The sequence below is a fragment of the Pristis pectinata genome, chromosome 22, assembly GCF_009764475.1.
Source record: "Pristis pectinata isolate sPriPec2 chromosome 22, sPriPec2.1.pri, whole genome shotgun sequence".
Lineage (NCBI taxonomy): Eukaryota > Metazoa > Chordata > Chondrichthyes > Rhinopristiformes > Pristidae > Pristis > Pristis pectinata.
The window spans coordinates 15,727,697-15,743,807 of NC_067426.1; the positions used below are offsets into that span (position 1 = coordinate 15,727,697).

The window sequence follows — 16,111 nt, forward strand, 5'->3', positions numbered from 1 at the left end:
GTTAGTACAAAGTGCATTGATGTAGTACAGGTAAAAACAGTAACAGTACAGAGTAATGTATCACAGCTACAGAGAAAGTGCAGTGCAATAAGGTGCAAGGTCACAACAAGGTAGCTTGTGAGGTCATAGTCCATCTCATTGTATAAAGGAACCGTTCAATAGTTTTATCACAGTGGGGTAGAAGCTGTCCTTCAGTCTGGTGGTATGTGCCCTCAGGCACCTGTATCTTCTACCCGATGGAAGAGGAGAGAAGAGAGAATGTCCCGGGTAGGTGGGGTCTTTGACTATGCTGGCTGCTTCACCAAAACAATGAGAGGTAAAGACAGTCCAAGGAGGGGAGGCTGGTGTCCGTGATGCACTGGGCTGTGTCCACAACTCTCTGCAGTTTCTTGCGGTCCTGGGCAGAGCAGTTGACGTACCAAGCCATGATAAATCCAGATAGGATGCTTTTTATGGTGCATTGGTAAAAGTTGGTGAGAGTCAAAGGGGACAAACCAAATTTCTTTAGCCTCCTGAGGAAGTAGAGACGCTGGTGAGCTTTCTTGGCCGTGGCATCTATGTGATTTGACCAGGACAGGCTGTTGGTGATGTTCACTTCCAGGAACTTGAAGCTCTCAACCCTCTCAACCTCAGCACCATTGATGTAAACAGATGCATGTACACCACCCCCTTTCCTGAAGTCAATGACCAGCTCTTTTGTTTTGTTGACATTGCACTTGATGAGTAATTTTAAACATCTGTTCCCAAATGTCACCTCTACATTCATATCAAAAGTCCACAAAAGAAATGACAGCCAAATTCGACCACGTTATAACATTGTAATTCTTAGATGTTTAGTTTTAAAGAAAGTTCTGATGGTACAGCATACTTAAAATAAAACTCATACAGGAAGCTGGAGCTACTGAACAGGATATTGGACAATAGATCTAATGATCCACTGCTTACCAGTATTAATTCACTTGCAGTTTTACACACAATAGGCAAATGTATTCATAGTTCTGCTTTCAGCAAGCCTGTATTGATTATAAAGAACCGTTCAAGTTAATTAAAACATTGCACTCTGCTGCTGTTTTCATAGATCTCCTTCTCCCAGCCTAGAAAAATGAGTTGCAGAAATTTATTTTAATTTTATTGAAACTATAACGTGAATTGGACCACACAGGTTAAGCACTTGAAAAAGGGAATGAAACCAAGGGACCTGGGTTCAATCCTGACCTCCAGTGCTTTCAGTGTAGTTGGCACATTCTCCCTCTGACTATGGGGGTTTCCCCTGGGTGCTCTGGTTTCCTCCCACATCCCAAAGATCTGTAGGCTAATAATGTTAATTGGCTGCTGTAAAATTTTCCCTATCATATAGGTAGCAGTAGAGTCTGGGATGGTGGGGGGGGAGTGGGAGTTGATGGGACTATGAGGAGAATAAAGTGGGATTGCTGTGGATGGGTGCTTGATGGATTTGATGAGCCTGTTTCCATGCTGTATGTTTCTGAGGCTGAGTACAAGCATAAAGTGGACTGGATTTTGGTGAATTATTGCCAACTTTCCCAATGCAAGTTTGAGGTGAGCAGCAAACACTCCTGCTTGTTGAACTTTTCTAGTTTTACACCACACCTTTCTTTTTATTAATAACTTCCACATCGTTGGTTCAACTACCCTGTCCTGTTTGACTGACTTCCCTGCAACTCTTCTCTGTGCTGATACCCCTGGGGTTGACTAGCTATCCCAGCTTCTGCAGAGTATTATAAGCCTGAAACTGAGGTAAGGGAAAACTCAATGGATGGACTCCTGGGAACGCTTAGAGATGCAGTGCAGGCCTTTTTAGTTGATGTCTCACAATCGTCATTGATGCAACTGTTTTCATAAATTTAATTTGTTTCAGGTCCAGTTACGTAACAGGCGGAAGAAAAAGGGTGAGTGCAATTTCTTTTGTCTGAAGCCTTTAACTCCTGGAACTTTGCCCCATTTCATTCACTCAAGGTAAAGAACCCATAACCCCAGCTGCCATTGACAATGCTGTACTTAATTGTGAGGAAAACCAAAACGGTGGATGAGTGTGCTCCCTCTTGTGGTATTGGCTGCACCATATGATACTGCCTAATAGTGCTACAGGGCCTCTGTGGGTAACAAATAGGTTCCATTTTTACAGACTCTATAAATTGATTTTGTCCATAAGTCGGAAAATACATAAAAATCACTCAATAGGGTAACCATACCTCCACAGTAGTACAATGAATGGCATCAAAGGCACATACGACTGATAAGAAAGAACAATTACTAGAAGTGGGGAGAGAGAAAACAAGTTCTGTCCTTTGTAGGAACAAATGTATTTACGTACATTGGACTTCTGAATTTATTAATATTACGGGAGCTCACTCGTCTGTACCATCATACAGTTCTTGTGGCATCAGAATTCAGTACATTGTGTTAACCTTCTATCAGGAATGTTCCTTTTTTGTTCTCTCTCACAGGTGTAGCAACTGCACTGAGTCGCAGACGAATTTCATGCAGGGACCTTGGTTTGGGTGAATGTTATGGCTGGCTTTGGAAAAAGAAGGAGCACACTAGATTCATGAGCCAGAAATGGAAGCGCTGCTGGTTTGTCCTGAAGGGCCACACCCTATACTGGTACAACAGTGAGAATGTGAGTGTACAGAAATGCATAAGAGATTGGAGGCCTCGCCTGCTCTGTGCTGGGACTGGTGGAGAGATTCCAATGCTAATTTACAGGTAGCAAAATTGCCTTCCCCAAACCAGAACAAATTCAGCCTAATTGTAATAGGCAGACATCCGCTTTCCCAGATTCTTCGCTCTTTTGATCAAAGGGGGGAAAAAAGCCTTTATTTAGATGGCAGTTTTCATGACCTCAGGATGTCCCAAAGTGCTTAACAGTCAATTCAGTACTTTTGAAGTGTAGTTACAGTTGTGAGCAATGAGACAGCTAATCTGCATACAACAATATCCTTAAACAGTAATGTAATAATGTCTAAATAATTTGTTCTCATCATGATGATTGAGCAATAAATACTGTCCAGATTACTGAGAATAATTCTTCTGCTCCTCTTCTTGAAAATAATGCTATGGAATCTTTTACACTAACCTAAGACAGCATGTAGGCCCCTTGGTTAATGTTTAATCCAGAAGATGGCACTTCTAGCAAAATAACATTTCATAAAGCCTTAAAGAGTTGGCCTAGATTTTTTTATTTAAATCTCAAAATCAGCCAGCAGTTAAAATCAGTTTTCAGCTGCCTGCTAACAATTCCAGTGTGGCGTGCGACTCATTCAGGAGCTACAGTCTAACCAGAACTTGGACCCCCAACATCCCACTCATTAATTGCTGCCGATCTTTAGATGGTTCCTTATTTTAAAACCAGATTGAAGCTGGTCTGCCTTAGTTCCATATTTATCTCATCTAATTTGTCTTGTTATTAAATCCACATAACTACAGGGGCTCTCTGAGTTGGTGTTTTCAAATCTGAGAATGTGAATGGGACTGAATCTGTGGGCTGAGGAAGGCTCTGGATGAAACTGTATTTACACAATGGGCAGACTATCACCCTTAAGATTGTCTCTTGAGCACTGGTTTAGGAGAAGGCAAATCTTGTGTTTATATATAAAAGAAAAGTAAGAAACAGAGTCAACAAACACCAACTAGTGATTCTGAAGCCGAATACATTTTTAGGTATATATATATTTATGACACATGGAGCTCCCTGATAAAGCTGCTGATGGTCATTGTATTCCCACAGCCAGGATAATGGGTGGATGGGTATGGAGGTGTAACTGGTCCTTTCCCTGTCTTTCAGCCTCTGCTCTATATCTTGCTCACAGCATCATTAAACTGATGAGGTCACTACAGACACTGGCCACACCCAAGGCTAGAACTGCCTCATACCCTGCTGCTGTTTATGGTTTTGTGTGTAGTGCCATATACTTTATTGCCACATGAGCTTATTTTATTGTTTTAATTTTCCCCTTTATCCACTCACTGGCTACACTTAATGCAGTTGATGTGGCAGGGGTAAGTGATCAGTCTGGCTGAGTCTTTCTTGCAATGAGGTTGAAGGAGAGCATTTTGTGTGGATTCGGGAATGTTTTTTGTTCTGGGAATGTGGGGAATGGAAATTTGTGCTGATGCATGTTAAAAGGGAAAGGACGGACTGCTGTCTAAACCTTCAGACTGAAAATGAAGATGATAAACAGAGGTCTCTAAATTAGTGCCTGTGTGAATCTCTTGACGACTCACTTGCTGTTTGTAGGATGAGAAAGCTGAAGGATTGATCAAATTGTCGTCATACTCCGTGGAGGCAGCTGGTGAGCACAAGAGGAAATTGTAAGTGTCTGGGAACCCCCTTCCCCCACATTTCATTCTGAGTATGTCAATGAATGTGAGCTATGGAAAGTCGTGTCCAATGGATGAGAATAATATGACTGGGTGGATAATACTTCCCCAGAACTGTTGCAAGCTTGGATCAGCTCTGGCAGGAGACTTTTTTTTGGCCACAGCTTATAGATGACTTAGGAGAAAGGCAACAAGATTTCTACCAAAAATCTCTGAAGAAAGCAAAAAGGAACAAAACAAAATGGCTGCAATATCTTCTTAAGTAGTAAATTATTCACAACATTAGTTTCTGTTGAAATTATCCATTGCAGCTGAGGGATAAGACCTGAAAAGCTTAGATGCTGAGCACTCTTCCTTCTCCTTGTTGCCTGCCTGAGGTCAAGTCAAATCTACAGAGGATTTCACTAATGTCACTTCATTAGCACAGAATTGAGAAGTCAGGATTTGCCTGAATCTGTATGGATTAGAGAACTTGGATGGAATTTAATTGCTGTCTGATTTCCCAAATGCTTAGCCCTGGAAACTATAGAAAATATTTTTTAAACTGATACACAAGTTCCAAGTGTGACATTGGACTGTAAACAGCAGCCAGGTTCAGAGCTCAACATCTGGCCTGTGTTGTTGACTTGGCTGGTCTCAGCTAGCAGGGCAGGGAGGGGAATAGTTGGTTTCCAGTTCTGTATGTTTGCTTTCTGGTTACTCCTACTCCTCTTCATTGTCCTACAAATTTGCCTTTGTATAGAATATATCCAATATCCTTTTTAAATGTTACTATTCACTGCATAAAGAATTTCTCATTACCTCCACCACAGTTTTCCTCAATTATATTAAATCTCTGTCATTAGATCACTGGAGAAGTTTCTCCCCATTTACTCGAGCAAACTCTTATCATTTCAAACTCCACTATTAAATCCTACCACCCACTATCCCACCTTCCTGCAATCCTACCCCATTCTTTAAACTTCACTGCTCTGAGAAGAAGCATTCTAAGGTTCTGAAGTTAACTTTTTAATAGTATGATATATACGTGTATGTGTGTGTGTACACACACACATACACGTATATATCATACTATTAAATAAAATACACACACTCACACACACCTCCTCTGCACCCTCTCTAATGTTCATTGTGTGAGGGTAGGGCATGCTAATAATGATTCAGACACTCTATGACTACTTAACAGAGAAAGATGCGTCACTTTGCTGAGATGCACGGGAATATCTGGTACCTGGGATGGTAAAAGAAGAAATGATCCATGTGCTTTTCTCTCTAATCATGCCATATTCTCCTGACCCTATTTAGTGTGTTCCAGCTTTGTCACAGGAAGTTCAAGTCTTTTGTGTTTTCAGCAGACAACGTGGATGAAATGAGGAAGTAAGTAATTGCTTGGATATCAATCTCGCTGCAGACTGTATATATAGGTTACTTTTCCAAGGTTCTGAAACAGTTAGTGATATTGCTGCAAGCACATTTTTTTAAAAAAATGCTTTCAACACATTGAAAAATAACTGTTCTCCAGTTCTCTGTCCTCAAAAGTGGTTGAAGCTGCAAGTGACTGTTGTTCTCTGATGCAGGCTGCCTGGGGGTTTTGTCCCATGATGTGAAGCTAGAGTTATCTCCCCTCATCTGTGTTCCGGGACATAATGCCTCCTGTTATTGCTAATACACTATAATTCATGGATGGCACATCCGTCATTGCCCTTTGTTGCTCAGCGCAATCTGTGGTGTCTGGTTCTGAAGTTTTTTTTGTTTCTGTAGGTGGATTAACAGCCTCATCAGTGCTATACAAAAATACAAAACCGAGAAACATTGTGAAAACAAAGAGGAAGGTGAGAGAGCTCCAACTCTGCATAAACACAACAGTTTGCAGGAAGCAAGAGTAAGCCCCTCTTGCACACCCCTCACTGACGCATTAGATACTACTTCATCTGTAGACAAATGCATAAAGATGAGCAACATTGTAAGCTGTGTAAATGGTAATAAAAAAAAATTTTTAATTGGGCAAAGTTGTGGAAATGGAATGCAATGTGAACAAATGTCAAGTCATTCACTTTGGACCTAAAAAAGGGCCAGGATATTTTCTAAATCGGAAAGGCTACAAATGGTGAACGTTCAAATAGACTCATTGGATTCATATACATAGATCATTTAAATGTCAAGGACAAGTACTGAAAATAATTTTTAAAAAGGCTACTGTTCTTTATATTTGAAGGTCTGGAATTAGAGGGTCAAAGCTCTGCTGCAGCAAAGACCGGGTTAGACAACACCTAGTGTACTGTGAGCAACTGTGGTCTCCACATGTTAGCAAGGCTATATTAGTCATGGAGGATGTATAGCTCATGTTATCTGGACTCCCAACACTTAAATTTCAGAGGGAGATTACTTAACTTCCAGGGAATACAACCTGAGTTTATCAGGTTTAGTGGGTGATTTGATTGAAGTTTTCAAACTATTAAGACAAATGTATATTGAGGGAAATCTGGTTGGGGAACTGAAAGCAAAACCAAAAAAAGAGCCAACCCTTTCAAGAACGAAGTTAGGAAACACCTCTGTACACAAATGAAAGTAGAAGTTTAGAACTCTGTGCCACAAATGGCAAATGACACTAGGTATTTGTTGATTTCAAAATTTGAGGTTAATAAGATTAAAGGTACGAGAGGTTATGGGATAAAGTTGATCTAATTTATTGGCAGAACAAGGGGATGAATGGCTTACACCTCTTCCTATGATAGCACCTGTAATACAGCAAGACATCCTAATGTCCCATAAGCAGATAATCTGCTTTGTGATGGTGATAGTTGGTCAGTAGAATAATAGCCAGCACACAAAATAGTGGTATATATTTTAATATTTTTCTCAAAGGGTAGCCAAGATCTCAACTTATTTTCTTGTCAGTGTCGCACTGGAGAGTCAAACTAACTTAATTGCATTTCTTTGGCGTGGATATTAAACTTAGCGTAGCAGTTAGCGCGACACTGTTACAGCACCAGTGATCGGGGTTCGATTCCCGTCGCTGTCTGTAAGGAGTTTGTACGTTCTCCCGTGTCTGCGTGGGTTTCCTCCGGGTGCTCCGGTTTCCTCCCACATTCCAAAGACGTACAGGTAGGTTAATTTGGGCTTAAAAAGGGTGGCGTGGACTCGTTGGGCCGGAAGGGCCTGTTACCATGCTGTAAGTAAAAAAATTTTTAAAAAACCATAATTTTCTAATCAAGAGGTGAAATTTCTTCCACTGTACAAGATCTTTTATTTATTTACTTAAGTATTACAGTTTTATGCCATCCAGATTCATGGATTATTTCCTCCTGAAAAATCATTAAATTATCTTTTAATTATGAACCCTTTTCCTGCAGTTAGAATGATTTTTCTTTGTTGCTGTAATACCTATAGCTCCCACTGGAGAGGGATGTAATACCATTGATACTAGGAGCACCTATACTTTGCACCCCAATTTTAATTTAAAAATATGACATAATGCTGTCTGGTTTTTGACTGTTTCTGTTAAACCAAATGCTGTTTCACAATAGACTGCTGGAGTGAGACAGAGACCGAAGAGTGCGATGATTCTCTAGAAGTGCCTTCTGCTTCCAGATCTAAATCCTACCCCGTGAGTACTGACAGAGCTGGAATGAAAGGACAACAGCCAAAGAAAAAGTCAACAAGTTTTTGTTTTTTAAAAAAACTGGGAAAGGAAGAGGGCAAAGATTGTATCAGTAGATGTGGTAATTTGGCATTAAGTATAATTGGTAGTGGAATGAATGTAAAGGGTGCTGGGGAAAAAGAGACAGAACGCTACAAGTCAGAGTCCCTAGAGAACATCTGGCTTAAGTGTGGAATCCAATAGTGTGTGAAGTTGGCACTGACTTAAGACAACATCCTCTGGAATTTACTCAAGTTTCCCTTTCCTGTTTAACTTTTATCCCTCCTCTCCAGTATTAGGCATATTCACTTCAGGGGTCCTGCTCTGCAGGTGCTAACTCCTCTCCAAGACCTCACCAATGTAACTGTGTGTGACTTTAGATAGTGGGTGTTGACAAGATGTTCAGCTACACGTTTAATAACCTGGCCTTGCCTGATTTCTCAACAAGGGAATATTCCATCATTGGTCACTGGGTACTAATCAGGAACAGGGTCACTACTAAACTGCCCACCCATTGCTTTAGAGATAATTGTTGAAAGGTTCAGTAGTAAGTTGTACGGGCTGCATCTGTCCATAATCTTATTCATGTTAGTAGATCAAAATGATGATTGGGCTTTAAGGACAAGGATATGCAGAAATAATGCTCCAATTTTGAGCAGGGATTTCACAGTCAGGGATGGGGAAAGCCCATAATTCACCTTGTTTGGGTTCTGCACTGAAATTCCATTACATCAATAAGATGCCTCAGCACCCTGGTAATCTAACTAAAGAGTTTTTGAACGTGTTGGGAATTCCTTGAAGCAAGATGAACTGCTCACTTAGCCAATCCATTTTTAAAGCAACTGCTGTTGGGACAGAGATAAGGGAGTTGGGATGGGGGGAGAGGGAATCCAGGAAGAAGGGATGGAGGGTGAAAGGAAGGATTAGGTTGATACGTAACAGAAAATGTTTAATTCATTAACCGTAACATCCCTGCAGGAGTGTTTTGCCACAAAAGTAGATAATCACATTGTGAATGTACTGTGTGAACCTTGCCCCTGTTTGTTTGCAGCAGGCTCAGAGGACCAGTGACTTTTCTCCCACAGCACGACTCATGCCATCAGCAGGTAACAATGGAACAAGTGGGCGTGTCGGAGATCCTGGCAGTGGGCCATCCAGCCCCAGTTCAGGTAGGAGCTGTCAGAAAATCTTAAAACAGCTACTGAAAGTGATGCTGGTCCTTCAGAAAAATCTTGTCTTTTTAAGATGATCAATGAAAAAAATGTACGAACAATTCCCCCTGTGCCCCAGAGTTACGGCCACTCCTCCCCTGGGTCAGTCTTGATGCTTTCTCTTCCAACTTGCTGTTGCAACTTCCTTTGTGAATTTCCTCACTGCAGAAGACCTAGCCTCTGATTTCCTTTTATAACAACTGTATTTATGAGATTGTTCCAGTTTCTGGTCAGTAACAATCCCAAAATGTTGATTGTGGCCAGTTCAATGATACAAAGCAGTTGCATTTGAAAGGCAGATGTTTGCCTCTCTTTCACTCTCTCTTGTTAAAAATGGACCTTGGACTTGTTTAGTGCAATTGTTATTTGCTATGAAAACTTTGACCCACTGCAATTCACCTACCACTGCAACAGGTCTATGGCAGATGCCATCTCCCCAGCCCTAGACTCATCTCTGGAGCATCTGGACAGCAAAGACACCTAATTTAGACTATTGTTTATTGACTACAGCTCCACCTTCAATACTATAATTCCAAGCAAACTCATCACCAAACTCTGAGACCTGGGACTCAACACCCCCCTCTGTAACTGGATCCATGACTTCCTGACCGACAGACCGCAATCAGTAAGGACAGGCAGCAACACTTCCGCCACAATTATTCTCAACACTGGTGCCCCACAAAGCTGCATCCTCAGCCCCCTACTGTACTCCCTATACGCTCATGATTGCGTGGCCAGATTCAGCTCTAACTCCATCTACAAGTTTGCAGATGATACCTTCATAGTGGGCCGTATCTCAAATAACGATGAGAGAGATTACAGGAAGGAGATAGAGAGCCTAGTGACATGGTGTCATGACAACAACCTTTCCCCCAATGTCAGCAAAACGAGAGCTGGTCATTGACGTCAGAAAGTTGGGTGGTACACATGCACCTGTCTACATCAATGATGCTGAGGTCGAGAGGGTTGAGAGCTTCAAGTTCCTGGGAGTGAACATCACCAAAAAGGCCTGTCCTGGTCCAACCACACAGGCACCACAGCCAAGAAAGCTCACCAGCGCCTCTACTTCCTCAGGAGGCTAAAGAAATTAGGCATGTCCTTTTTGACACTTTCCAACTTTTATTGATGCACCATAGAAAGCATCCTATCTGGATACATCACGGCTTGGTACGGCAACTGCTCTGCCCATGACTGCAAGAAACTGCAGAGAGTTGTGGACACAGCCCAGCGCATCACAGAAACCAGCCTCCCCTCCATGGACTCTGTCTATACCTCTCGCTGCCTTGGTAAAGCAGCCAGCGTAATCAGAGACCCCACCCACCCGGGTCATTCTTTCTTCTTCCCTCTCCCATCAGGCAGATCTGTCTGCTGTTCTCTCTGTGCCATTTGCTCTCCTGTTTCACTGCTGTCAGCTGTCACTTTCTCCTACTCTCCTGTTTTGTTCTCACTGTCTTCTGCGCTGTCTACCATTCTCTAATGCTCCAATTTAAATCTATTAGTCCACTCTTACTTTTTGCTGCATCCATTCTTACTGCACTACCACTGCTGCTATGCTTGTGCTCTCTCACTAATTAAACCCTGCTGCTGCACTCTGTTTTCACTGCCGCCCACTCCCTCACTCTTTCATTGTTGCTTCACTGTGCTGGTTTTTCCACTGCTTTATGTCCATGTCTCCAGTTGTTCTGTTGCCTTCTGTTTTCCCACCACATTTTCTCCATACTCTGCTCTTGTGGCTTTGCTGCTTTAACCTGCTACCACCTGCAGCTCACTCAGTCTTGCTGCTCAGTTTTCTCACTGTCTCTTTCTCTATCCTGGAACTTTATTCCAGCTGCTCTGTTCCTTATCCTTTTCACTATATCTCTGTTGCTCCCCACTGTCTAATGCTCTGGATGTTTTTCCCCCTCTATTCCTCGCTCATTGACCCTTGTCAACAATCATCTTTCAGTTCTGTTTCCTGCTCTTGCTGCTTTATCCCTGTTCCCCTGCTCTCAACTATGTATTTCCTGCTGTCTCACCATTTTAACCCTGTGTCTGTGCTTTCATTCCCACAACTTTTATCTCTGCATCCCCATTTTTGCTTTATTTCTAAACCTTTTATCTGAACTTTTTGTTATCCCTATACTCCCTTGCTGAATCTCTGCAACTGCATTCTCAAGTGCCACTGCCTCCTGCTTTACTTCTTCCACTCTCGTGTTGTGGGTTTTCATGTGGCAAATGAGGCCAGTGTGTGATCCAGATTCTATCACAGATGGGGAAAGAGCTACTTGACAGGGTAGGTCGATAGTGGGGAGGTGAAATGCTCCCTCTGCCATTTATGCTGCACTTTGGTGCACTCCCACTGAAGGGACTTAAGTAAGGTTCTCAAAGAAATCCCAAGCACTTCCTTTTGAGTAGCACCTAGTAGTTAAAGCTAGATGGCAGTGTGGGCTGTGAGAAGGACGCAGAGAAGCTTTGGAGGATGTAGACAAGCTGAATGAACAGGCACGTACTGTGCAGATGGAATATAATGCTGAGTATTTCTGAAATGGTGAGAGATCGAATGGTGTTAGTGTTCATAGGGATCTGGGTATCATTGCCTACAAATCACTAAAGGTTAATGTGCAAATTGGGGAGGCAAATCACATGTTGGCCTTTACTGCAAAAGCATCAGAGTGGAGACATCTTTCTCCTAATATATAGACCCTTGTTGAAACTGCACCTAGAGTATTGAATATAGGTCTGATTTCCTTAACAAAGGAAGAATATGGTTATGATAGAGGGAGTGCAGCAAAGGTTCACCAGATTTATTACTGGAATGGTGGGCTTGGCATATGAGATTAAGCAGACTGGGCCTATGCTTACCAAAAGAAAATAAGATATGATCTAATTAAAACTAATGATCCAGAACCAGGGGTCATATGCTGAGTAAATGAGTTGAATAATAAGCTTAGCCTCCAGCTTTATGCATATGCAAACATTATCTTATGTACTGCAACTCGACCACTGAAGTTGAAGTGATCTTGGTTCTGGAGTGGAGGCAATGTAGGTTAAACAGTTTCCAGCTCTAGCAGGAAGCCTGTTGTAGTTGAGGTGCATTTTGTGCATTGTTGTGGACCTGTTAAGACTGCAGCTTGTGTGCCTTCATGTCACAGGTGTAAGATGGAGACTAATTTCTGTGAGCAGCCAGAGTTTAGAAGGATACTCCATTCTTTTGATCTGAGGTTTTAAAAAAAAGCATCTTTAGTGGTTCATGCTGCTGCCTGCATAGCTCTTGGAGTCAATAACGATAAAAATCATGTCCATTATGCCTGTATATGTAGAGGGGCAGCACTTGTGCTACAGGGAGAATGTGATGACATTCCCTGTGACAGACAGCAGGGAGACACCTCAATTAAGCAGCAGGATTTATCTCTTTTTTTGAAGGGGATTACAGTTACAGAAACTCTGAAGTCCCTGGCATGTCCTCCTCTTCCCAGAGTTGGGAGAGGAGGTTGTGGCTTTGTCACTGAAGTTCCACTCTGAGAATTTTAGAACTTCAGCAGGGATACCATGGTTCTTACCTCTTTATCTTTGTAGCCCTGTGATCTCCTGCACTCCTGCTCTCAACCCATCCACATTTATCCTTGCATTCCCACTCCTGCTTTATCTCCAGTGCTCCGCTCTGAGTTTTTGCCATCCCTGCACTCTAGCTGCATAATCGCACTTCTCACTTGACTCATACTTGGCTCCCCCTCTGTTGCACAGTTTTATACCTGCTTCTGCTGCCTGCCACTCACTCATAACATATTCTTAACGCTGCCTTCTCAGCTTACTGTTTTCCAATCCCTCTCAGCACTTCTTTCATGCCACCCCAATCTTAGCTCTCATCATCTGTCATTCTCCAGTTTATCACTAATACCATACCTTTGCCTCCTGTTTTACTCCTGTTGACTTGTTCTCAATTCTTGCAACCAAAATGGAATTGTGACCATGACTTGTGTGTGTTGAATGGGAACCAGTTCCAGAAAAGACTGAAAAGAAGTCTTCTACTGCAATTTGTATCCTTCAGTCTCTATAATTTTGATCCAAGTTGTGCTGTACAAAACAGTGGTTTAATTTTCCCTAATAATCACTGATTAACATTAGTATAAAATTAATTTGAGCACTAGTTTGATGTAAATAAACTGGTTACTGATATCATCAAAATAAGGCACAGCACAAAATAAGACTATGCTAGGCAAACTCTTCTTCAGGCAATATGTAGCTATAAGAAACTTCCCTCTTCCTTGTGCACTACTGTTGGGGGATAGTGTATTTTCAGTACAGTTCACTATACAAAACTCACTGATATTTCTGTCCATTTATTTAGAACCCAGTCAGAGTTCTAATGATGAACTGGAGGTGTTAATAAAAGTCTTGGAGCAGGGTGGAGTGTCATTAATTGGTAAAGAACAACCCTTTCGAAAAGATTATCATCAGTCATTCATCAGACGAAACAAGAATCCAATCATCAACGAGAAAGCACACAATCTGCGAGCACTTAAGAGCACACTAAAGGCAAGTAATTAAATCAGTCCCATTGAATGAATCATCTGTATTTTTTTTTTCATTTTTTGTTTTGGTGTTGTGTTTACTGACTCATTATCTGAACAATTTTAGGCCAAAATTGTAGATCTACAATCAATCAACAAGATCCTGGATGATCCTAATTTGACAGCAGCAAAATACCGAATTTGGAAAGAGGAAAACCAGGAGCTGCTTGCAGATATCCAGAGGGTTCAGCAGCTTGCAAAGAAAGAAGAGAAGGCGAAAGCTGAACATCAGTCAATTCCTGAACCAGACCTGCAACTGGGAGCCATGGAGAATCCTCTATCTTGGTTTGATACGGGTCAAATATTGGCAGAAGCTTCAGCTTCCATGTTACATGGAGAACTGGAGAATAAAAAAGATATCTGTTCAGATAGCACTGTGCGATTAGGATCTGGAGAAGATGTCTGTGAGGAAGGACTAAATTCCCAACAGGACTCGGTTATTGGCAGGATTCAAAGATGTCTTTAATCATTCTGTAAATCCGTATCCAAGCCACTGAATGAATCCCAAAATGAAACTAGAGTTTGGAATTGGGCACTGTTTATTCAGAAGACATTGCTTCCAAGATTCTTTTCATACACATTGACAAGAAATGTAACCTGGTTTTAAAAATAATTCTTGCAACAAAGGTAATCAAACTGGTTAAACAGGAAAGAGAAGCCATATTATCAAGAGTTTCTGTCACATCATTTTTATAAAGAACCCAAACATTTTAGGCAATCATTCTTTCAATCCTTGCACGTAAATCAAGATTCATCACTCTGGAAAATTTTTCAGGCATCTTTTTCCAACTTGCAGCAATTTATGTGTGCTGAACAGTAGTGTCATGAACAAACTAGAAATGTGCTGCCCTTGTGTAGACACAGCTACACTCAAAACATCAAGTGCAATTGTTCAACTGCATCAAACTGTGTTCAGTCTCCCCTTAACTCTTTTTCTCCACCTTTTACTCCATTCTACAGATGTTCTACACTGAATCAAAAATCAATGTACCATTTCCTTTGCAAATTCAAGCCCTCCCTGTGTCTCAGTTGTTGAATGTCTCATCCCCATTAGCATTCTCTTTCCCTGACAATGCAAGGATTTTTAAAGATAAACTTGTTGGTATTATCTTCAACTCCTTGGCAGTTTTCTTCAAGCACAATGGTGTCATGCACTGAGCTTTATTTTTCATCTTGATTTCAAAACAACATGATTGATAGTTCCTGAGTTTGGGCACTCCTTTTATGTGCATTGACAGTTAAATATTTGCTCATGCAGTTCACCTATAGTATTCCTAAATCAAGTGTTTATAGTTTTGAATACATACTGACATATTCCTCAAATGCCATTCTCCTAACACTACATCTTTGCTGCTGCAGAGTATACCAAAGAACACTTGCAGTGGCTTGAAACTGTAGACTCTTTGTTTGCCAATCTTCCTAGAAAAAAATGTTGCTGAATTTTTCCCCTTTTGTTAATTTAATGTTGCTGGAAACTTCAAATCATAGAGAAGCAGTTATTTTACTAGATAAATTAGATATTAAAATCCTGTTGTAGAACCCTCAATTGATTTGAGTTTTGGAAAATTTACTTTGGGTTTCAGAATTGGTGTTTGATATGTATCTCTTTGTGTCTCAAAGAGTTTAGGAGGAACTGTTTTTGAATGTATCCTCTTCCAACAGGTGTCAAGCTTTAGAAACTGAGGTTTCTTCTCTCCTCGACCTAAGGTCATGACTACGTAACAAAGCCATTACTTTCTAATATTCACTAAGATAACCAATGTGCACATGTCTTTTGAGTATCTGTAGATTATCTGACAGCAGAGAAAATTGTAACCAAGCCTGCTCTTATATTTACTGGTACTTCCAGGACAGATTCTGAATTGTAATTACAAGCAGAAGTCTGGACTATTTTCCTCCCTCAATCCAAGTTTGCCAGGGCCAACAAAAACATCAGAATACCAAGGTAGCTGAGACTGACTACCAGCACTGTTTAGGGATCAAACCTCGATTGTTCTTGATCTACGTGGCTCTGAGATGGAGATCACTTCTAAGGTGCTCCTGCTTTCTTCAGCCTTAGTAATACCTGCACTTGATTTCCAGGTTTTAAAAACATGGGTTGTTCAATCCCAATAAATATTAAAATAAAAAAATTATTTAATGTATAACATCCTTATAACAACCATAAGGGTAAAAAAATTCTGCCTATATATATTGTTGCTCAGAAAAATGGTTTCAGGGTTGTAACAGAAGCAGATTAAGGGCACAGAAAAAGAAGCTGAGTTCAGAATGTGAGAATTTGAACACTTGGGTATCACCAAGTTGGCAAACATTTAACAGTAGAAAGCTTTTGTAGTGTTCATGAATAAATAGAGAGAACTGTGTGATAGGGA

The 16,111-nt window shown here is 41.1% G+C and overlaps 1 protein-coding gene across 2 annotated transcripts in view; it reads left to right on the forward strand.

Annotated features, from left to right (window-relative positions):
- cnksr1 (connector enhancer of kinase suppressor of Ras 1) overlaps positions 1-15,851 on the forward strand; it is a 67,919-nt gene extending 52,068 nt beyond the window's left edge. Inside the window, exons 13-21 of one of the 2 annotated variants that reach the window (XM_052036359.1) lie at positions 1,877-1,907; positions 2,466-2,638; positions 4,256-4,329; positions 5,644-5,715; positions 6,100-6,170; positions 7,866-7,945; positions 9,030-9,147; positions 13,517-13,704; positions 13,807-15,851. In XM_052036359.1, the coding sequence (XP_051892319.1) occupies positions 1,877-1,907; positions 2,466-2,638; positions 4,256-4,329; positions 5,644-5,715; positions 6,100-6,170; positions 7,866-7,945; positions 9,030-9,147; positions 13,517-13,704; positions 13,807-14,205 (1,206 nt within the window). In that variant the 3' untranslated portion in view covers positions 14,206-15,851. The remainder of the gene's footprint in view (positions 1-1,876; positions 1,908-2,465; positions 2,639-4,255; positions 4,330-5,643; positions 5,716-6,099; positions 6,171-7,865; positions 7,946-9,029; positions 9,148-13,516; positions 13,705-13,806) is intronic. The other variant, XM_052036360.1, reaches the window with a different exon arrangement.
- The last annotated feature ends 260 nt before the right edge of the window (positions 15,852-16,111 follow it).